The 19,257-nt window shown below is 36.7% G+C and overlaps 2 protein-coding genes across 4 annotated transcripts in view; one reads left to right on the forward strand and one right to left on the reverse strand.

Moving 5' to 3' along the window:
- Positions 1–6,340: 6,340 nt before the first annotated feature.
- LOC103981992 (cytokinin dehydrogenase 5-like) lies at positions 6,341–7,668 on the forward strand. Its single transcript, XM_065180575.1, has 5 exons — positions 6,341–6,347; positions 6,698–6,825; positions 6,966–6,972; positions 7,020–7,250; positions 7,340–7,668. The coding sequence occupies exons 1-5, from the start codon at positions 6,341–6,343 to the stop codon at positions 7,666–7,668; spliced, it is 702 nt and encodes a 233-aa protein (XP_065036647.1).
- A 1,771-nt stretch (positions 7,669–9,439) lies between these two features.
- LOC135651524 (probable D-2-hydroxyglutarate dehydrogenase, mitochondrial) overlaps positions 9,440–19,257 on the reverse strand; it is a 30,957-nt gene continuing 21,139 nt past the window's right edge. For 2 of the 3 annotated variants that reach the window (XM_065171635.1, XM_065171641.1), the window contains exons 10-17: positions 17,330–17,410; positions 16,682–16,782; positions 12,993–13,101; positions 11,318–11,423; positions 11,075–11,160; positions 10,856–10,981; positions 9,873–9,968; positions 9,440–9,672 (exon numbers count right to left, since the gene is read on the reverse strand). In XM_065171635.1, coding sequence (XP_065027707.1) covers positions 9,879–9,968; positions 10,856–10,981; positions 11,075–11,160; positions 11,318–11,423; positions 12,993–13,101; positions 16,682–16,782; positions 17,330–17,410 — 699 coding nt within the window. In that variant the 3' untranslated portion in view covers positions 9,440–9,672; positions 9,873–9,878. Of the gene's footprint in view, positions 9,673–9,773; positions 9,969–10,855; positions 10,982–11,074; positions 11,161–11,317; positions 11,424–12,992; positions 13,102–16,681; positions 16,783–17,329; positions 17,411–19,257 lie in introns of all 3 variants that reach the window. The other variant, XR_010501860.1, reaches the window with a different exon arrangement.

Below are 19,257 nucleotides of genomic sequence, written 5' to 3' on the forward strand. Positions count from 1 at the left end.
CATAAAACATGTAATTGTCATTATCATTTTCAAAATTACTAGCATGATCCCAATTTTTTTATTTGTTATTTTATAAATAATTTACGTATAATTTTTCTAAACTAATTTAAAAATAACTCATGAAATGCATCAAGTAATTTCAAAATAAAGCAAAAGGGTTATGGTTACCTCATTATCGAAAGTCGTTAAGGCGTAGTTTGCTACCTCGCCTTTGTTGGTTTTTTCTTATCTTCGGATTAACTCGATTCATCCTAAGCCACCTTGAGTGTTTTATTCTTCTTTTGTAGCTTCTTCTTTTTAGGTTCATTTTTGTTCTTTGATTCTTGTTTTAAGATTTTTTTAAGCTTTATAGTTAAGAGTTCAAAGTCATAGCTTTCGCTCGAGTAGTCTTCATTTGTTCTAAGTGTCAAATCCTTTCTGTTCTTTGGAAGGTTGTTCTCAAGTTCGTCAAATGTCATATAAGTTATTTCATATATCATCAAAGACCTAATAAGTTCTTCAATCAGAAAATAGTTCAAGTACTTTAATTCTTATATTGTCATTACTTTCGAATCCCAATTTTTAGAAAGTGATCGTAAACACTTTAAATTCATGGTAAGAGTATATTACTTTCCCCTATTCTAAATCGTGTTTATTGTAGCAAAAGTGAACTCCTCCGTCAAAACTTCTATCCAAGAGATGGTATATGATCGATGAATCATCAAACCCAAACCGGTGGCAAAGAGGAGGGTTTAGAGATTTAACTTGAATCGGTTCGAAGATTTTCTAAGGATAAAATTGGTATTTATGAAAAAAGATACATCTTTAGTAAAAATGATTATGAATGATACCCATGTGGTAAAAAATTATTCCGAGAGATTTATTTGGTAAACTACCGTTACTTTTTTGTATATTATACCTTAGGACTCGAACCACTACTTTTGACCATGCTACTTAGGATAACATTGTATGCTTCCCAAGAAAGCACATTGTCATTAACAATATTCTAAATAGGATGTTTGATGTAATGCTTATATATATCCGTGTCTTTTGGTTTGTTCATACTTTACACAACATTTAGAGGGATGGTTGAAGGCTTAACAACCTCATTTTAGTTGGGTTTGGTGGTCGTTTTAGGCTTGTAAATAAAAGTTATGTCATATAGAGACTTGTGAGAGATATTCGATCTGTAGTGGACCATTTTGACCCTTTGTTGTGTAATCGTTCAAAGCTTATAAGCTTTTTGCATTCCAGAAGTTCGATGGCATTGAGAAGGTGAATCACAGTAGCTAACTCAATGCAAGGAGTTCAAACACTTTGAATGTTTCAAAAGTGTGAACAAAAAGCAAGCGAAGGGCCAATAACCAGCTCGATATATGGAGTACAACCCTCGAAGAGGCGGGCGAAGTCAAGTAATATTTGCCTTCTCAACTCTTAAAAGAATGGGTGAAACCGAGTACCCCAGTTCTCTTATCTATCCAGCAAAGGAGCACTGCATAGGTTCAAAGATCAATCGAAGATAATGGAAGACAATAGTTATCAAATCCTTACCAATGGTGATTAGTGTTACTAAGAGTAGATTATTCACTTCATTTCCCAACAGAATGTCAATCGAAAGGGGAAGTGATGCGAATCTACTTGGAAGTGACAATTAGATGAAAAAAGAGTCGATGGGTAAATTTTGTGGAGGAATGACCGAAAACTTCAAAAGTTTACGAGGCGATGCTCATTAAAGCTCCAACATTCATCCACCAATTTCAAAAAGCATGAGGCATTTGAGAGACTGATGCATAGTAAGGATGGTCTTTTCCTTCAGCTAAAGGATTCGTAGGAACCAACAGGGATCAAAGGCTTAACAGCTAAAATTCTAAATAGGATATTTGATATAATGCTTATATATGTACATGTCTTTTGGTTTGTTCATGCTTTGTACAACATGTAGAGAGACGATCAAAGGCTTAACACCCCCATTTTAGTTTGATTTGGTAGCTGTTTTAGGCTTGTAAATAAAGGTTATGTCATGTGGATACTTACGAGAGATATTCGGTCTATAGTTGATCATTTTGACCCTTTGTTGTGCAACCGTTGAGAGCTTGTAAAGTCTGCTTGTAATTTGCATTAGCTATAAAGTGTTTTCTAAAATGTTAACTTATGGATCCTGAGTGATACGCTTTCTCTAACTCGTTTTCTCTTTTGTAGGTCATAAGTGACCATTAGAGATTTCAGGGAGGTTGACTTTTGCGGATGAACACGCAAGGGTGCCGCACAACTTAAGCAAAATTAACTAAGTCCGTGACAAAATGACAATCTATGATTGGCTAGAAAAGGCTATTTATAGCCCTATATATATATATATATATATATATATATATATATATATATATATATATATATATATATATATATATATATATATATATATTTCATTGGTTTAGTTGACTCTTTAGTTCCTCCTTTTTTTTTATTCTCCTTTCTTTAATTTTTTTAAGAACTTTTTCGTATAGTATCAAAACATCCTCTAGATTCTTCACGTATAGAGCTAAGGTCCAATTGTATTGGGTAGATGAACGGAAGCACAAGGTCGAAGATTATACTTATGATAGTAATTACATATTTTTATTTCTATTTCATCAATTTCATAATTAATTTTATATAACTTTTATTATTATTTTTATAATGCAAACCTAAAGGTGATTCACCTCCTTCACCAAATCTTGAATTAGGAGAAAAGAAAAGGAAGATGAAAATAACAGTGATGGTGATGTAATACGACAGAATATTTCACAGTTTGATAATTAAGTGAGAAAATCAAACCTTTTAAGTCTTCACTTGCTATAAGATCCAGTTCTAAAAGATCAGGAGATGACCTATCGTCAACCCCACTTGTTCAAGTTATTTTCAGGACCTTGAGATCCTTCTTCATGTAGCAATTTCTATTTCTCCGAGGAATCAATCAAATTTAACCAAGACGCATTTAAAGGATATAAGTCAAATGGGATTCAGATTACTTGACAATCATATTTGATTTCCCTTACCCAAATGGGTATACTCCTATCCATGATATTAAATAATAAACTTAATTTAATTCCTAGAGCATAAAAGGACACCATTAAAAGGTTTATAAAAAATCAAATATTAATGGAATATGAATTTCATGGAGAGGTATGCACACAAGTCTGAACTCTGCGAACTAGTTTTATTTTCCTAAGCCCTCAGTTAACCTATGCAACGAAGGAGTCTTTTGGAGGTTTGAACCTGATAAAACTTTGCATGATGCTTTGATTTAGACGACAACACTTAGGAAACAAGCCATGTTGGAACAACTTTGACATATGGGATTGATGATTATTTCTGACACCGACACAGAGAATTTTTAGTGATAGTATCAACATTATTGACCTGAGAACTGTGATTAGTCCATCAGAACTTCTAAAAGATCTACCGTTATTGCTTGAGACAAAGACATTGTCGTCCATCCATTACATCAATAATGTTCCTGCTCTGTGTTCACATGCATCAACTACATAGGTCAGAGGCAGGAGAGTTGCAAAGGAACCATTAGATGGAGCACTTCCACATAGTTCATCCATGAACACATTGTACTGCTGCCCCTTAGAAGTTGGTGCTGGCACAACATAATAAGATAATTCTTAACATTTTGATTTTCTGCATGGATATATATATATATATATATATATATATATATATATATATATATATATATATATATATATATATATATATATATATATATATATATATATATTAACAACAGGAGTGTCAAATTTATTATTAATTCTTTAACATAAGAATCGTTGGCATAAAAGAGATGATTTTATATGTGCACACAACAGAAATTTGACCATAATCATGAAATCTTTACAAAAATTTAAAAGTATATTGACGAAATACAGTCATGCTTCAAAAGAAATTGAAGCTTTAAATTTAAACCATGACAATGGAGACCTACTATATCAAACTAATATAGTTCTCTTGCTTTTTCTTTTTCTTTTTCTCTCATATCAAACTTGGTGTGATCCAAAATCGTTTGATGATAGATTCTGATCCTCTAGCTATTGTGTCAACGCCATCTTTTTTTATGATGTAAACATCTCGTGACCATTGGTTAATGGAATACATACAATTACCATAACATTTTGCGTCATGAGCCGAGATTGACATCGCCTGATTATTATTTTTTAGGAATAATGTTTGATCACCCAAACTCTCGATCTTGATCCACGTCTCATTCTTCAAATCGAGTCGAAATAAGATGATATGATTCTTGTCACACATATCATGTCGAAGCATAAAAATATCATGGCCAACCCTATCAAGGCACGGCATACGAATACAAACCAACAATATCTCTCCACAAGATTCAACCAAGAATACATCATACATTAATATAACACGGATATCCATGGGAGGTGGCACATTCAATTTCCTGACCCGTAGAGGAAGGACTTGGAAAGTCATTAAGCGATAGTAAGGGTAAGCTATAGCATAGAATTGCCCTTGCAAGCTGATAATTGGCATATTATATTTGATATCCATGTTTTTCTCTATGTTCCATGATGTGTCCCCCGACCTCCAAACATAAAGAGTTTCGACATCAACTAGGAGGATGACACAATCAGGCTTTGTCGGAGGTGATGACATATGAAGGAACACCGGACCTGGATGCCCAAGTGCAGGGAGGTCCAACTGTGCCCGAGAGAAGGGATTCAAAAGAGAGAATATGCCATTTTGTTTGGACTTCAACACAAGCCAACCATATGATGAGTCATTGATGACCTTTCTTCCGAGGAGAAAACCTGGGATTCTGATCGTGAATGACATGTTCTCATCTATTATGTTTTGTAGGATGTAGGAATCATCGGCAACGGTGAACAACCATGGGGTTTTGCTCATGGTTAGGTCGAATCGTAGGGCCGCGACTCGCCACTCCTTACATGTGGTGCTCAGGCGCACAACATCCTTGGGGTTCATACACATTAACACTGACTCCACAATATCGATAGGAATACGACTGGTGACGGCCTTCGCCCTCCATATTCTCTTCTGATTACTATGTTTCTTCTTCATAAATCTCTACTAATCCACACACACACACCTCAAATACTGCCTCGGATTGTGAGGTAAATAAAAACTAGTCTACTTTGCTCTAATGCAGTAGAAGAGGAAGATGGAAAAGAAAGCACGTCTTCCGCAAACATTTATAATAGTTTCAAGGACGTGAAATAGTAAGTCATGTGGAAATTAACACAACTGAGAGAAGGAAGCAAAAAAGAGAGAAGGATTACTTGGTTAGAACTGGAGGAAGGATATTGAAACCCTTGGGGCATAAGTTGTTTCTCGCCTGATCATGTGCACCGGCCATCTCTCTATGGTCGTCATGCTACCGATGTTGGGCTTAAATAGGGATCGACGTCTCCTAGGGTTAAAAAGGTGATTCAAAATTTGGAGTCACATAATGGCTATTGTTCGAGTCCCATATTGTCAAAAAGGATTATTTCAAATCCATTTATTCGCTACCATTTATAGATGATGTCACGGATGATTGTGTCAATAACTTGCTATCATTTCGAGAGAAGCATATTACGAATTATATGTAATTAAAATCCTATTTCTTTTACTTTTGTAACTATGGAATATAACAATAAATTATGGAGATCTTGTCACTTCCTTTTATAAATTCACTTGGTGAGTGAATGATAGTATAACATGCATTTTGTGTCTCGAGGTTCAACATGGTGGCTCGGCAAGAAGAGATTCGAGGATGAGAGACCCTAGTCTTGGCCTTCTCGTGAGGCTGGGTCTCGTCTAAAGGAAGCTTTTAAATGGATTTTGCTTTGCTCAATGTGACTTTGCTCAATTTCGATTAGAAAACCATGGTGGAGCACCAAATCTAGAACATACATTTGATTCAGATATTATGATTATTAAAAACCACAAGAACTACGCTGAGCTACATTTAGCAAACAAAAGAATCACTTGGAGGTGTTCTTGAAACTGTTGAAATGGTGTCTCAAGCTATCGGAGGAACTGTTTGTGCTTTTGGGTTGGATACTATCTAACTCGTAGTGGAATAGAAATCAATGGTACGCTGACGAGATGAATCGACTATAAGCTCTAACCAGACACTCTTTCTTATCTCAAGCAGAAGCAAAGTCTGCAGCTTCTTCGTTCATGTTGCATGTTGTGGATGGCATGGCAACCCTAAAACCAGGTCCGATCCAGGATCACACAAAAGAATCGGATCCGGATCCAAGTTTAGGTAGCTTTTCGAGGTTCAGATCCGAATAAGGTGGTGACTAAATAATTTGGGATCAGCTGATCGATCATATCTTCTGTGATGATGAAAGGTATTATCTTTATGACTTCAAGTATCAAACAATTTTATCGTCCTACCTGTTGGTAAGCTCCATAAATTGAGTGATACGTCTATCTCAACTCGGTTTAGGCATTATCATGCAGTCACGACATCTTAGTTATGGTGTCCATGGTAAACGTTTGCATGCCAGGCAGCCGTGACTTAATCCGGCAGCATCCTCATACCCTGCCTTTGCTCTCTCTCTCTCTCTCTCTCTCTCTCTCTCTCTAAAGCTAGCGATTGCATCCTCCTCGTTCTTCTCACTCCACCGATCGCACAAGCTATTACCAAGAAAATAGCATACCAGTCTTTTCTTCCCTTCAATTCAATTCGTTCATTCAGGGAAGGGAGAACTGATAACGTGCTCAGATGAGAATAACTCGGAGCTTTTCCATGGAGTTCTAGGTGGACTGGGACAGTTCGGGATCATCACCAGGGCCAGGATTGCACTGGAGCCAGCTCCCAAAAGGGTACAACTCCCTCGCCTTCTCCTCTCTTCCACCCACCTTCTCGTGTCTGTAGTCATTAGATGGATGCAAGTTGCTATAAGAGCGCAATCTTGTTTGTACTTTGCACTGTAATCATCATCATCTCTAGTACTTTCTTGTAGGGGTTAGGTAAGGTGGATCCGAGTGCTGTACTTAAATTTCACCACCTTCACCAGAGACCAGGAGTAGCTCATCTCTCTCCATTGGCGCAGAACCAAGCCAGAGATTCGACTACGTCGAAGGCTTCGTCGTCGACGACGGCCTGATCAACAACCGGAGGTCGTCGTTCTTCTCCCCGAAGAACCCTGTCAAGATAAGCTCCGTAGGAGCCACCGGCGGCGTGCTGTACTGCTTAGAGATGGCCAAGAACTACGACGACTCCGCTGCCGACTCCATTGATGAGGTAGGTCTGCACTTCAACCTAACACAACAAGGCCATCAACCTTGTTCGGTGACGAGAAGAACATCTGTCGAGTGTTTTCTTTGGTTGCTGCAGGTGGTAGAGGCACTCTGGGACAGCTGAGCTACATACCGGCATCGGTGTTCACCACCGACCTCCCCTACGTCGACTTCCTCGACCGCGTCCACGGGCCGGAGCTGCAGCTCCGCGCCAACGGGATGTGGGAGCTGCCGCACCCGTGGCTCAACCTCTTCCTGCCGGCGTCACGGATCGTGGACCTCGACCTTGGCATCCGCCGCAATAGCACCGGCGGACCTATCCTCATCTACCCTAATATCGCATGCCTTGTTTGCTTGCCTTGCCTTGCATGCATGCATGCAGCCCTTGCAACCCTAGCTAGCTCACTAATGAATGCACACGGTTAGACCACATGGCTCATGTTGAAACGGTGGCCAAATCCATGTTGATCACAATATCATGTTCTCCTCCAATACACAACTCTTTCCTTACCATGTTTTGTACTCCAGTAGGTCAGCCTAATATCCTCCCCACATCATAAAAGCAAACAGAAGCTTCCAATTCCCATATCGAAAACGTCCGTAGATCATCGTACGGTCAACATGTGAAGGTTAGATTTTCGTGTTTTTTTTTTTGGGATCTTCCAACCCTCTTCTTCACCCTTCTCCTTTTTGTTCCCCTCATGAAAACCCCACACCTCACTCGGTAGCAAAGAAAACATCATCACAAATATCTAGCATGAAGCAAGGAATGTAACAAGTTGGGGAGTTTCTCTTATGATTATTTGGTTTTGGAGACGACAACATATAATGAGATAGATTTGAGGGTGAACAAGATGTTGCTAGGACGAAGACAAGCTGATGGATGCGATGGTCCAGAGGACAGGACCACAAGACAAGTGAGGCCCAGCAAGAGAGAATTTTCCAAGGAGTTGTCCTAACTCACCTTTATTTATTTTCATAAGACAATACTACTTGCAAAGATACAAATATTTTGTGCTGTCTATATGGATGTGAAACACAACAAGCGCTTGGCCATTGGAACCTTCTTTTCTGTGCTTCTTCTTATAGGACAGAGTTGGGGACCGTAATGATGACAGTATGAATATTCGCAAGTCTATTGTTTTCTAGATGGAGCCAGCCATACTCTCACTGAAAGGATGTGTCCAGGCTCTTTCTGAAGACTTCACAATTTGTTCTCACCTTGACACAAAGAATCAATTGGATGTTTTCCAATATGTCACTTCAGAAGGAACTGAAAGGGATCACTACTTTATGTGGATGACCACATACGCAGTTCTTTCCTTGTCATGGAGCCTAGAGGAAAAGAGAGCAAGCTAAAGAAATAGCATGAAATTTGAAACCCTGTATGATGTATTTTCATGATTTAGCTGATACATTTGGTAGCATTAGGTGTATTGTTGGGAGAATGAGGTAGTTTTGTTTACTGTAACAATGGTATCAAATACTTGTGTGCAGGAGAACCAGTTTAGGCATGAAAAACTTGTGTATCTCAATCGGACAGTACTAAGATTGCCTTCATTTTTTTTTTAGTTCAACATGTCAGTAGTAGCATACTTCTTTTTTGGGTTTCGGGGAGTAGTTAGGAAAGAAGAGAAAAGGAGAGAGAGAGAGAGAGAGGTGAATCTTAAAACTTATCTAGGATTTGGTATGGCCAAATTGTATGAATACCAGAAACATCAAGCTAATTTTTTGCTGGCTAAATCCAACGGTCATTCAAGGCACAACTAGTTGCACTCAGAATATATTGGTGTAACCAATCTTGCACCTAACAATAAATCATACCATAGACAAACAAACAATCAATGACATGATGATGGTAGCGATCTTTGGATTTAGGGGGATGCAGATTTGGTAAACCTAAAACCTAGGGAGAACAGCTTCCTGTCCATTGATGTTGATTTCCTTTAGTAATCTGCTAAAATTGAAGAAAAATTATATGAACCAAATCTCTAATTATGGTTTGAGCAAATAGCAATTTAAGAATACAAGGCAAACTAATGTGTATAGTCCAACCTCTAGTTACTGCTGCAGCTTCTTTGACAACAACCTTTTAGGGCAGAAAGGTCAGGGAAAGTTTAGAAGGAACATATTTTTCATTTTGTTGTTCAATAAACTATCAAGGATTTTTTGGTTCAAACCTGAAAGCCCCATTCAGTTGAAGTAAAATAATTGAGATTAATTTATTGGTGTCATACGCAATGGAAAAGTAAAAATTCAGTTTAATGATTTAAAGGAATAGCTAGATGTTTTACAACTTCATTGTAACTCACAGTTTCATGCTTCCTTTGCTCTTTGAAGTTGATCGATGACCACCACCTTTATGATTTTGATGCTTTGTTGCTCTTGGGGGCACCACTAATTGAAAATTGCAAAGAGATCTAATATTTTCTGAAAATGGCAGAAATTGAACAAATAGTTAATTCTTGTAACAGAGAAAATGAAGTAACAAGAAACATAAGCAAAAATTATAGATATTAACAATCCTACACCATTTATGTAAGTCTTCTGGTAACAAGTGAACAAACATAATCTACACCTCAAGATCTGATTGATTTCACTGGACACATTTTGCCTTTTAAGTACCATACCACTGTTCAATTGAAGCATGACTGAGGTAGAACTTTGTATGGGTTTAATATTAGATTGGGATCTAACATTTTCTTGATATCAACCATTAGTTGCACCTGGCAAGATAGACAATAGTGTAAATTAAGTGAGAACCAAGCACATGAACAAAATAATAACTTAATGCCATGAATAAAACAGATGAATGAGGGTACATGCTAGATGAAAAAATAAAGCAAAATAGAAACATGAAGTGTTAGTAGTATGTAGCACAAAAATCAGTGTCAAGTGTGTTTTAAAAAATAACCTAACAGAATTAGAAAATGGCTTTTTCGGGGAGTACATATGTTATACTTGCAACCATGGTTAGACATGAATTATGAGAAAGTTGAATAGTGCCTAATTATCATATTTTAGATCGTGTACAATTCTGTTCCAGGACTTATGGTAGTATCAGAATTTTCTTACTTTTTGAGTTTTTCAAAGAAAATAAATACAGCCCTCTTTTTAGCATACTGTTTCTTACAGCTGAAGATCAATAGTGCTTTGAAGTCCTAATATGCTGAGCAATGACGTTAATCCCAATATCATGATATTTAATACTTTTATGAGCTTGCAACAAAATTTTAAAAATATCTCAGCTAAACACAAGCAATTGCATTAATCCAAAACCTTGGGTGACCCATAGATACAAAAGAAAAATAATTTATTTGAACTTCTGAATTTATACATATCTAGCTAGCTATTAAATTGTATGGAAAAATATACCACGGAATCCAGATAAACTACTGTGATTAAGCACTAGATACTAAAAAAACAAACTCAATGAAGTAAATAATTTTTTCACCATATTAACTTGTTTAGGCCTGGAAATTTTTTTCATGATTTTGTAAATTAACATCAGGAAAGAGAAATTTATGCACTGTAAAAGGGTATAAATTAATATAGGTCTCTCAGTTTATCAATCGAAGTTTTTATTTATTGAATATGATTTAAAGCCACATACAGTCTCTGGAGACTTGCTGTAATGGATCTTATTTGCTTTCATTAACCCTAATCCATGCTCAGCACTGATACTTCCCTTGTGTTTTGAGGTCCACTCATACACGTAAGGTTCAATTTGAGCAAGGATCTGCAACACAACATTCAATGCTGCTTTAATCATGATAGCTAATAACAATTAGTTCAATGTAACAAAGTTGCAGGCTGAAGCTGATAGATATACATCACTATCATATCGAGTTGTCATGATATTCAAGTGCAAGTTACCATCCCCAAGGTGACCGTATCCAACTACCTTGGCCGCCTCACCTGAACATGATAAAGAATTTATCAGGTATCATAAATCTGTGTTTTTCTTTGTTTTATAAAAATACTTGTTTGATGAAATAGTACAAGGTAATAAAAAAATCAGTTCTACAAGCTAATTTATATTGCTAAGGTGCAGTAGCATTTGTGGGTTAGATACCAAGCCTGTTGCGCATTTCTTCGACGATACCATAGAATTGGTCAATGGGTAATGATAAGTCATATTTGTAGACAGCCCCAACCTTAACTGATGCTTCTGATATACCCTGGAACAGTGAAGCTAAACAGTGTCAAAATGATACGATCAAGCATCACATTAATGAAGAGCTACCCTCTATTTTAACATCACTGACACAAGAACTTGAAACAAATCATCTCAGAAAACACAAGTAGAAGCTTGTTTCATGTCATAATCAGAAACAAACTATCGATAACATGGGAAGTGGACATGACAAGAAAATAAACTAAACATGCCTGGGAAACATCAAGACATGACTATAAATGGATTAGTTAGAAATCAACTAAATGGACTTTTATCAACAAAGCCCATTTTGGGATTTGTGTTAAGAGAAAGAAAATTTCTTATTATTCTTCAAAAGTAATACTGTAACTAGATGTGGATAGGAAGCTTTCTTTCAGCCTGGCATTACTGATAAGAATTCATATTGTGTTAGCAAAATACACAAGATGCAAATTACTTAAGATACATGTTTACAAGGACTGTCATACTGTTCGATATGGTACGAGATGGGTGGCATATACTGGTCTGAGAGCTGACCGAGATATGGACCAGCCCATGACACCTGTCTGGTCGAGACACAAACCAGCCTGTTTGGCTGAGATGCATACCAGTCAATACGCCTCATGTATCACCCGATAGAGTCAAAATTTGACCTGATCAGTAACGATCACATTTCGATCATACCATTGTCATTTTGATTGATACCATCCCCCAATGGTCAAATTGATCATTGGAGGTTGTTTTGGGCTTATAAAAGCCCCTCCCTCCACCTGTTTCACCCACTCTCACTCACTCTTATCCAAATTCTCTTCCTCATTCTTTCCCACTCATTCTCATTCAAACTTGTTTAATCTCTCTAGACGGTGATTAGTGGAAATCAATCTCTTGATTTGGATTCAAAAGGGATTTATAAACTACAGGTCCAATAGAATTTGTCTCTGATTGAAGGTAGTTAGCTTTTATCTATATTTTCTTTGTCACGGCACATGTGGCGTAAAGAATATTGGTAATTATTAATTTATTAGTGACTAATGATTAATTATGACTTAATTAAGGTACTTAAGAATATTACCTTAGATTGATCATATCCTGACTTCTTGCATGATTTACGAGCGTATTTTACATGTTTAATGGGTAATTGGAGGCTTATTAATGCATGTTTACATATCAAATTTAATTTATATACCAATAAATTAAGATAAGAAAACCTGAAATAGGATTTTTTTTTTAATTCAGTTGATTTTTCAGCCCTTTTTCGGGTTACCGATACCAACCGATGAGTATCGGTCTGACTAGGGACCTATATGGCTGGTCAGATATGGCAAACCATGCATGTTTATGCTTATCATGTTTTGAGCATTACAATAAGCCATAATGTCCAACTAAATTAAGTATATTACATGGGTATTTCCCACCATAGAGCTTTACCAATGTTAATATAACTATTCTAACTTTGTGTGCTCATATCTTTTCTATGATTCTTGAAAAAGTTTTCCTAGGTCATTTCTAAAATATTTATGTGGAATCATAAATATTAATTACTGGGTTCATCTCACAAGAAAAAAGGAATTCCAAAAGCATCAAGATATTGAACCTCACGAATTCGCCAAAATGAGGATGATTGGTTAATATCTTGAGCTACAACACCATCTAGTATGAGACCTTCTTCCATTGATCGTAACAAAAAAGCTTCAAGTTTTGTTCTGCATTTTTTTGTCAAAAATAAAGATTGTAAATGTAACACAATTGTAGTAGATAACTAAGGAAATTGAAACTAATACACATTTACCAATGAGCCCAGTAGCAACCTGCAAAATGTTCATAGTTGAATGCCACTAATTAAATTGACAAACTGAATTCAGACACTCATAGTCCTAGCACTTCTAACAATCATTTGAGGTAGCATTCTTAAATAAAAGACTTCATTAATAAAATAAGATACACAGAAATAGCACAACAGTGAGATTGCTCCTTTAAAATCTGTGTCAACAGTTTGAATGAAAGAAATAGAACATTAGCAAAAACCTAGTGCACCAAGTTGTCCTTTTTGTTACTTGTAAGATATGATTCAAAGAACATTGATTGTCACTTGTCAAGATATTTATATGTCAAATTTATGGTAAGAATATTTTAATTAATAGAGACACCACTTTTAGCAATAGAATGTTTCCATCTAGAACTTAAGAACTTTAAAGAACAAAGAAATGCGTCAATTCAGAACAAGTGGCTATAACCAAATGCTCCATATAACAAAAAATTACAAAATTCATCTCCATTGTCCATCTTCATGATCACCGCTAGAGAACATCCATCAAGAAAAGCCCTCCCCAAAGCACCTTGCCCAGTAGGCTAGGTAAAGTCTAAGAAAGGAACATGTGAAACATAGTATCCAAATCCTAAGTGTGAACTTATATAACAAGTATAGTTACCTATCAGGAAGGACAAAACTATGTATTTTCATGCATTTCATTGAACCTATTATTTTATAAACATATGATGCATAGAAGTTTGTTGCAAGAAATTCCTTCTTCTGAAACAGGATTAGGATTCTATTATAATTAGAGTAAAATGTCTTTTTGTGTGTAGCTTTGCAGTTCTTTTTGGGGTTTATAGTATCATCCAAATATTATTGTCATTTTGTGTGATAAGAGCATAATGGTACCTTTTAGTGATGTTTATGGACCAACACAAAACAAGAACAAGCCCATCACCAACGATTGCCTAGGGGGAAGACAGGATCTCCTCCAGTGTCAGAGATCTTTAAATATGAATGGCATGGAATTCAGAATCAAAAGGGAGAGAGGAGTAGATACCAAATTTCGATATACACATGTAAATCAAGAAGAATACACTCAGGTGTCAAGGTCACCAGGGAATTAAGGTAGATTCATCTTGGTTTTAAATCTTTCCTCAGAAAGGCTTCTCTAGAGTTTAATAACCAACCACATCAAATCTTTACCTCTTCGAGTAGTCACCCCTTTCTATATGTGTTTGAAAAGAGGCTAAAGAAATCACCTTGAGGCTTGAATTAAGGAATTTGTACAAGGATGCAATTGTAAGAGTGGAATCCACTTTTAGTTCAAAATCTTCATCATAATAGAACAATAGTGGATTGAGATGACGAGATAAAAGGGAAAGCATCTGTGATTCAAAGATAGGCTAATAACCAGATAAGAATAAGGCCTAAATCCATCTGTTTTCAAACAAGAGCTTGGGTCATTTTGATAGACTGACTGAGCAAGCAAGAGCACATGTCAAGGTAACAATGCTCCATGGGAACAATTCAATCATCCTTCCAGAATCTAACATTTTAATCATTGCCCAAGATAAATCAAGAAGTAAAAAATGATTATTTGATAAATAATATCCCTATCCATGTTGGCAAAAACGAGTTCCTAAATGAGTTATCACTTCAGACTTCAGAGTGGCTTTGTCAGCCAGAAAAATTTATAGAAGCTCTCTTCCAAGTTCAGCCATGCGCTATTTATGTTCTCCACCACCATTTGTCAAAATGAGCATAATTTATATCTTCTAGGTTAACGACTCCAAAGCAATCCCAATTCATAAATCTCTAGATAATTGAGCAATTAACTATCCACCAAACACATCCGCTATTCTAATTAACTATCCACCAAACACATCCGCTATTCTTCTGTGCTTTCTCTATGAGCTTTAGAAGCCAAAAGTGGCAGGAAAAGATAGAGAAAAACTGGATAGGAAAGTTAGTGACTGTAACAGCAACCTACTTGCAAAGGAGTATCTACTCTTCTTGCCATCGAACCAAAATTCCACTTTGTTTTAGAGAGGCATCCGATCCACCAACAGTAGCCTTTCAGACCTTAGTGGGAGACCAAGATACACAGAGAGAGCTTGATGCTTGACAGGCCCTCTAACAGAATCAGATCCAATGTATGTTGGTTTACTTGTGGAGGAATTAAAAGTGAACCCAAAGCAAAACATGGAATAATGTAGGGCCACCATTTTGTGGTGGCATATTCATGCAATGTGGACCACATATGTGGCAACATAGTCCCCATGAATACATATGACCACACATAAATATGCAGTCACATATAGGGTTTTGAAATATTAAGATTGATGTAGAATAAATGAAACCTATGCTCATAATATCCATGAAAAAAAAGTCTTTCACGTTCATTATGTGTCATGGCAAGTGAAAATGTTGTCGCTCAAAAGCAAGGATTTTAATTTCGAATGATACCACCCGTACCGAGCAGTACATACCGGTCTGCTAGGACCACCCTCTACCGGGTGGTACCGTCGATTGGGGCTGTTTCCGCCCCGTTACCGTCCGAAATCGATCGGTAACAGTCGATTTCGACCGTCGCCGCCCGCTACCGGGCGGGATTAGTTAAGGGAGAAGGAAGAGGGAGAATAAAAAGGAGAACCTGGAGATCCGGCGTGGCTCTCCCTCGACGATCCCAATCTGTCGCCGCCCTACCTCGTCGGACGTCACAGATGAGATGTCGCCTCCTCGTCGTCTAAGGCGATGAGGCCTCGGCATCTTCTCCTCATCCGCGTGGAGCGCAGGGAGAAGAAACGCGGCGACTTCGCTCTTTTTTTCTATTTTTTAATATATATATATATATATATATATATATATATATATATATATATATATCACGAGCGATATGCTCTGGCATACTGCTCGGTACACTCATACTGTACCATACCAAGCTAAGCTCGATATGCCAATATGGTATAAAATTACAAACCTTACTCAAAAGTGAGTAAAAACAAGATGATGAAATTAGAAGCAAATGCAAAATTTAAACTTGCAAGTTGTTGGACTGAAGATACATGATAGATGATAAGTTAAGAGAAATAGGTGGAAGCACCCATTTTTCAACATAGCTTATCTTGAGCTTCATTTCCAAACTTTTCTGAAGAGGGTTGCATATCTTCCGTTCCTTTAAAGTAATAATTGAGTAATTTCACTTCGCCTAGGATGATGTTACCTAGTTTAATATGTCTAAGAGATACTAAAGTGGTCAATTTTTTTCCTACGAAGACATTTAGTTTTATCAAGTTTGTGAAATGTGCAAGTACCTGCACTACAGAATTGTTATTTAAGTTCAGAAGTTGTTTTTCTCTAAATGTATTTCTAAATTTATTTGCTACAAAAATCCAGAGAAAAGAATCTATTTGAAAATGGAAACAATAACCATAAAAATGAGGCTATGTTACACAAACTAAACATAATGTCAAACAAATAGGAGAATAAATTATTGAAAATTTATAAAGGTGACAAGCTCAACTTACTTATCATATGTTTCATCACTACCAGTTGTCTCAACAAGAATATAGAAGTTATACAAGGAGGATGGTAAAGGACTGCGAACACCATCCAAGTGAGACAGAACCTTCAAGTCAAATATAAAAGTATAATAATTACAAACTAATAATAAAAATGACATTTCATATCATTGATATTGGAATTTGGAGAAAAGGCCATCATTTGCTCAATCTATTATTTTTTCTGAAATTCTAAGAGCAAAGTAAAGATGTCATCAAGGCTTTTATTGATTTTGTATCAAGATCAGACTAAGGAATAAAAAACTAGTAATAATATTTTATTATAGCATCACTTAATCTAAATCTTTCTTGTTAAATAGAAAAAAATGTGGAAATGATTACACAGCATGCTTTTTGTAAAAACAGGAAGTGGTTGAAGGATGTTCAAGTACCCAGTAAGTTAAACATGCACATGGGACTCCTCCTAGAGCATTACAGTGGTGTTTAACCCTTTAGAAGCAAGGTCCTACTATAGTCATATTTAATAGAAAGCACTAACTATGAGAGCCATTGACAAAACCAAAAGTTGATGCATGCTGTGTTAAAACTTAAAAGTAGAACCTTCTATCAGTAGATTTTTTCAAAAATAGACAATCATATTAGATATCAACTTACCAAATCCATTGAATGGCTATCCATAAATTCAAATGCAGAAAGAACCCCGCCCAGTGCTCGCTTAGCTTCCAGTAGTAATTTCTGGAAAGGTGAAACGATCTCAAGTGATAAGCAAACATAAGATTACATCATTGAAGGTTATATTTCATTTAGGCATAAAAGATACCAAACATGAATACTAAACCAAGGTTCTCAATTTCGATGTATACCGCCCGATACGAGCAGTATGTGCCGGTCCAAGAGGATACCGGTATGCGAACCGCTCTCTACCGGGCAGTACTAGTGTTTTAACCGGTACCGCCTTAGATTTTGATCGTTACCGAGGCGTACCGGTCGCTACACCCTAGTGTGGTAGGTGGAGGTATTTTTAAGGTTTTAGGGTGTACCATCGGTACACCCTAGCATACCGACGGTACACCCTAGCGAGATACATACCGATACATACCTGCTCAATACGCCGATACAGACCAATATTCAAAACCCTGTACTAAACTATAAATTTTTTGTCCATTTATTAGTACCTACAGGTTACACGTGTCTATGAAAAAGTTTATGCATTCAATAGCACATGGTGACATATAGATGAAATTCTTGAGTTCGATAAACAATTTACTGACTTTCATGTTGTATAGCAATACTATTGAATAATCAAAAGTATTTCAGAAAATTTAGACAGTTGCAAGAAACAGTATTTGCACTCAAATGTCAGGATGTGCTACGGGGCTAGTACAAAATGACCGTAACAATCAGCAAGGTATTAACGTCCAGGCATAGCAGATGGTACAGGCCGATATTTACCAATCAGAACGTGAACCATCACCTGAACCACAGGTTTTCACCTTGCTACCGTCTAGTATGATTGTTGTACCTGATGTACTAACCAGTTTTTAGGGTCCAAACTAGGTGTATAGGGCAGTAAGCATGGTTTTACATTTTGAACCACAGGTTTTCACCTAGTACGTTATGCTATCTGATCGAGACACTGACTGTCCTGTACCATGCGGTCTAGTAGCGAAACATCCAAACAGGGTTTACTGCCTGGTACGCCCACTCGGGATACCCTGATCTCCAGAGGACCACAGGCATCTCTTTTGGGCTGAAAAAGAGAGCTTTTCAGCCCTCTTGTTTGTACCTTCCTCTGAAACAGCATCCTGACCCTCTCTTTCCCTTCTCTCATCAACCCTAATCCTTCCAAAGCCCACTCAATTCTTGACCAAATCTAAGAAATATTGAAGGAGAAAACAAATTCTGAAATTGAAGATTTGGTGGAATTTTTCTTCAAAATTCGGTAAATCCAAACATTATTTCTTAGCTTAATGACTTGATTCTAGGTTTAATTAGGCCAAGATTAGAGATTTTTTTAAGATTTATCTTTGTTTTACACATAAATTAGGACTTGATCCACAATGATCAAGCCTATCTACGCTACAACCACAATGATCAAGGGCATGGTTTTAAGCTAGATTTTTGTGGATCTAAATTTCATCTTCATCGGAATAGTTTAGATCCACATGAATTCAATCTTGGGCTGACTTGGGTTAGATTTTCGATCTAATGGCCATCTGAAGCATGGCACCATATTAATTTACAGTTGCCTCAGGTCGACGACACCGACCTATCCACCACAGAATCACGAAAATCAATTTGATGATACAAGCAGGTATATGATCTTATTATACAATCATTTATTATTTAGGTGACTCTTAGCCTATTTGGGTATTACTATGTATTCTTATTTCTTTAGATACTGCTTGTGTTTCTTTTCCACTTCATGTCTTAGTGCAATATATGTTTTGTAAACTTAAACCACTTAAATTATATGAATCTTGTCTGTCTTAATCTTTAAAAAGTAGGAAACAACCATGAAATAAGGGTTCTGTTGGGATTTTAGGAGGTTGAAAGTTTCAACTTGAAACCCTAATAAATTA

Source organism: Musa acuminata, chromosome BXJ1-4, assembly GCF_036884655.1.
Source record: "Musa acuminata AAA Group cultivar baxijiao chromosome BXJ1-4, Cavendish_Baxijiao_AAA, whole genome shotgun sequence".
Classification (NCBI taxonomy): domain Eukaryota; kingdom Viridiplantae; phylum Streptophyta; class Magnoliopsida; order Zingiberales; family Musaceae; genus Musa; species Musa acuminata.

Bases quoted from the DNA above. Each gene is read 5' to 3' on its own strand.
- LOC103981992 (XM_065180575.1), top strand. The intron at 7,251-7,339 runs GTCTGCACTTCA...TGGTTGCTGCAG, and splicing joins CGACTCCATTGATGAGGTAG to GTGGTAGAGGCACTCTGGGA.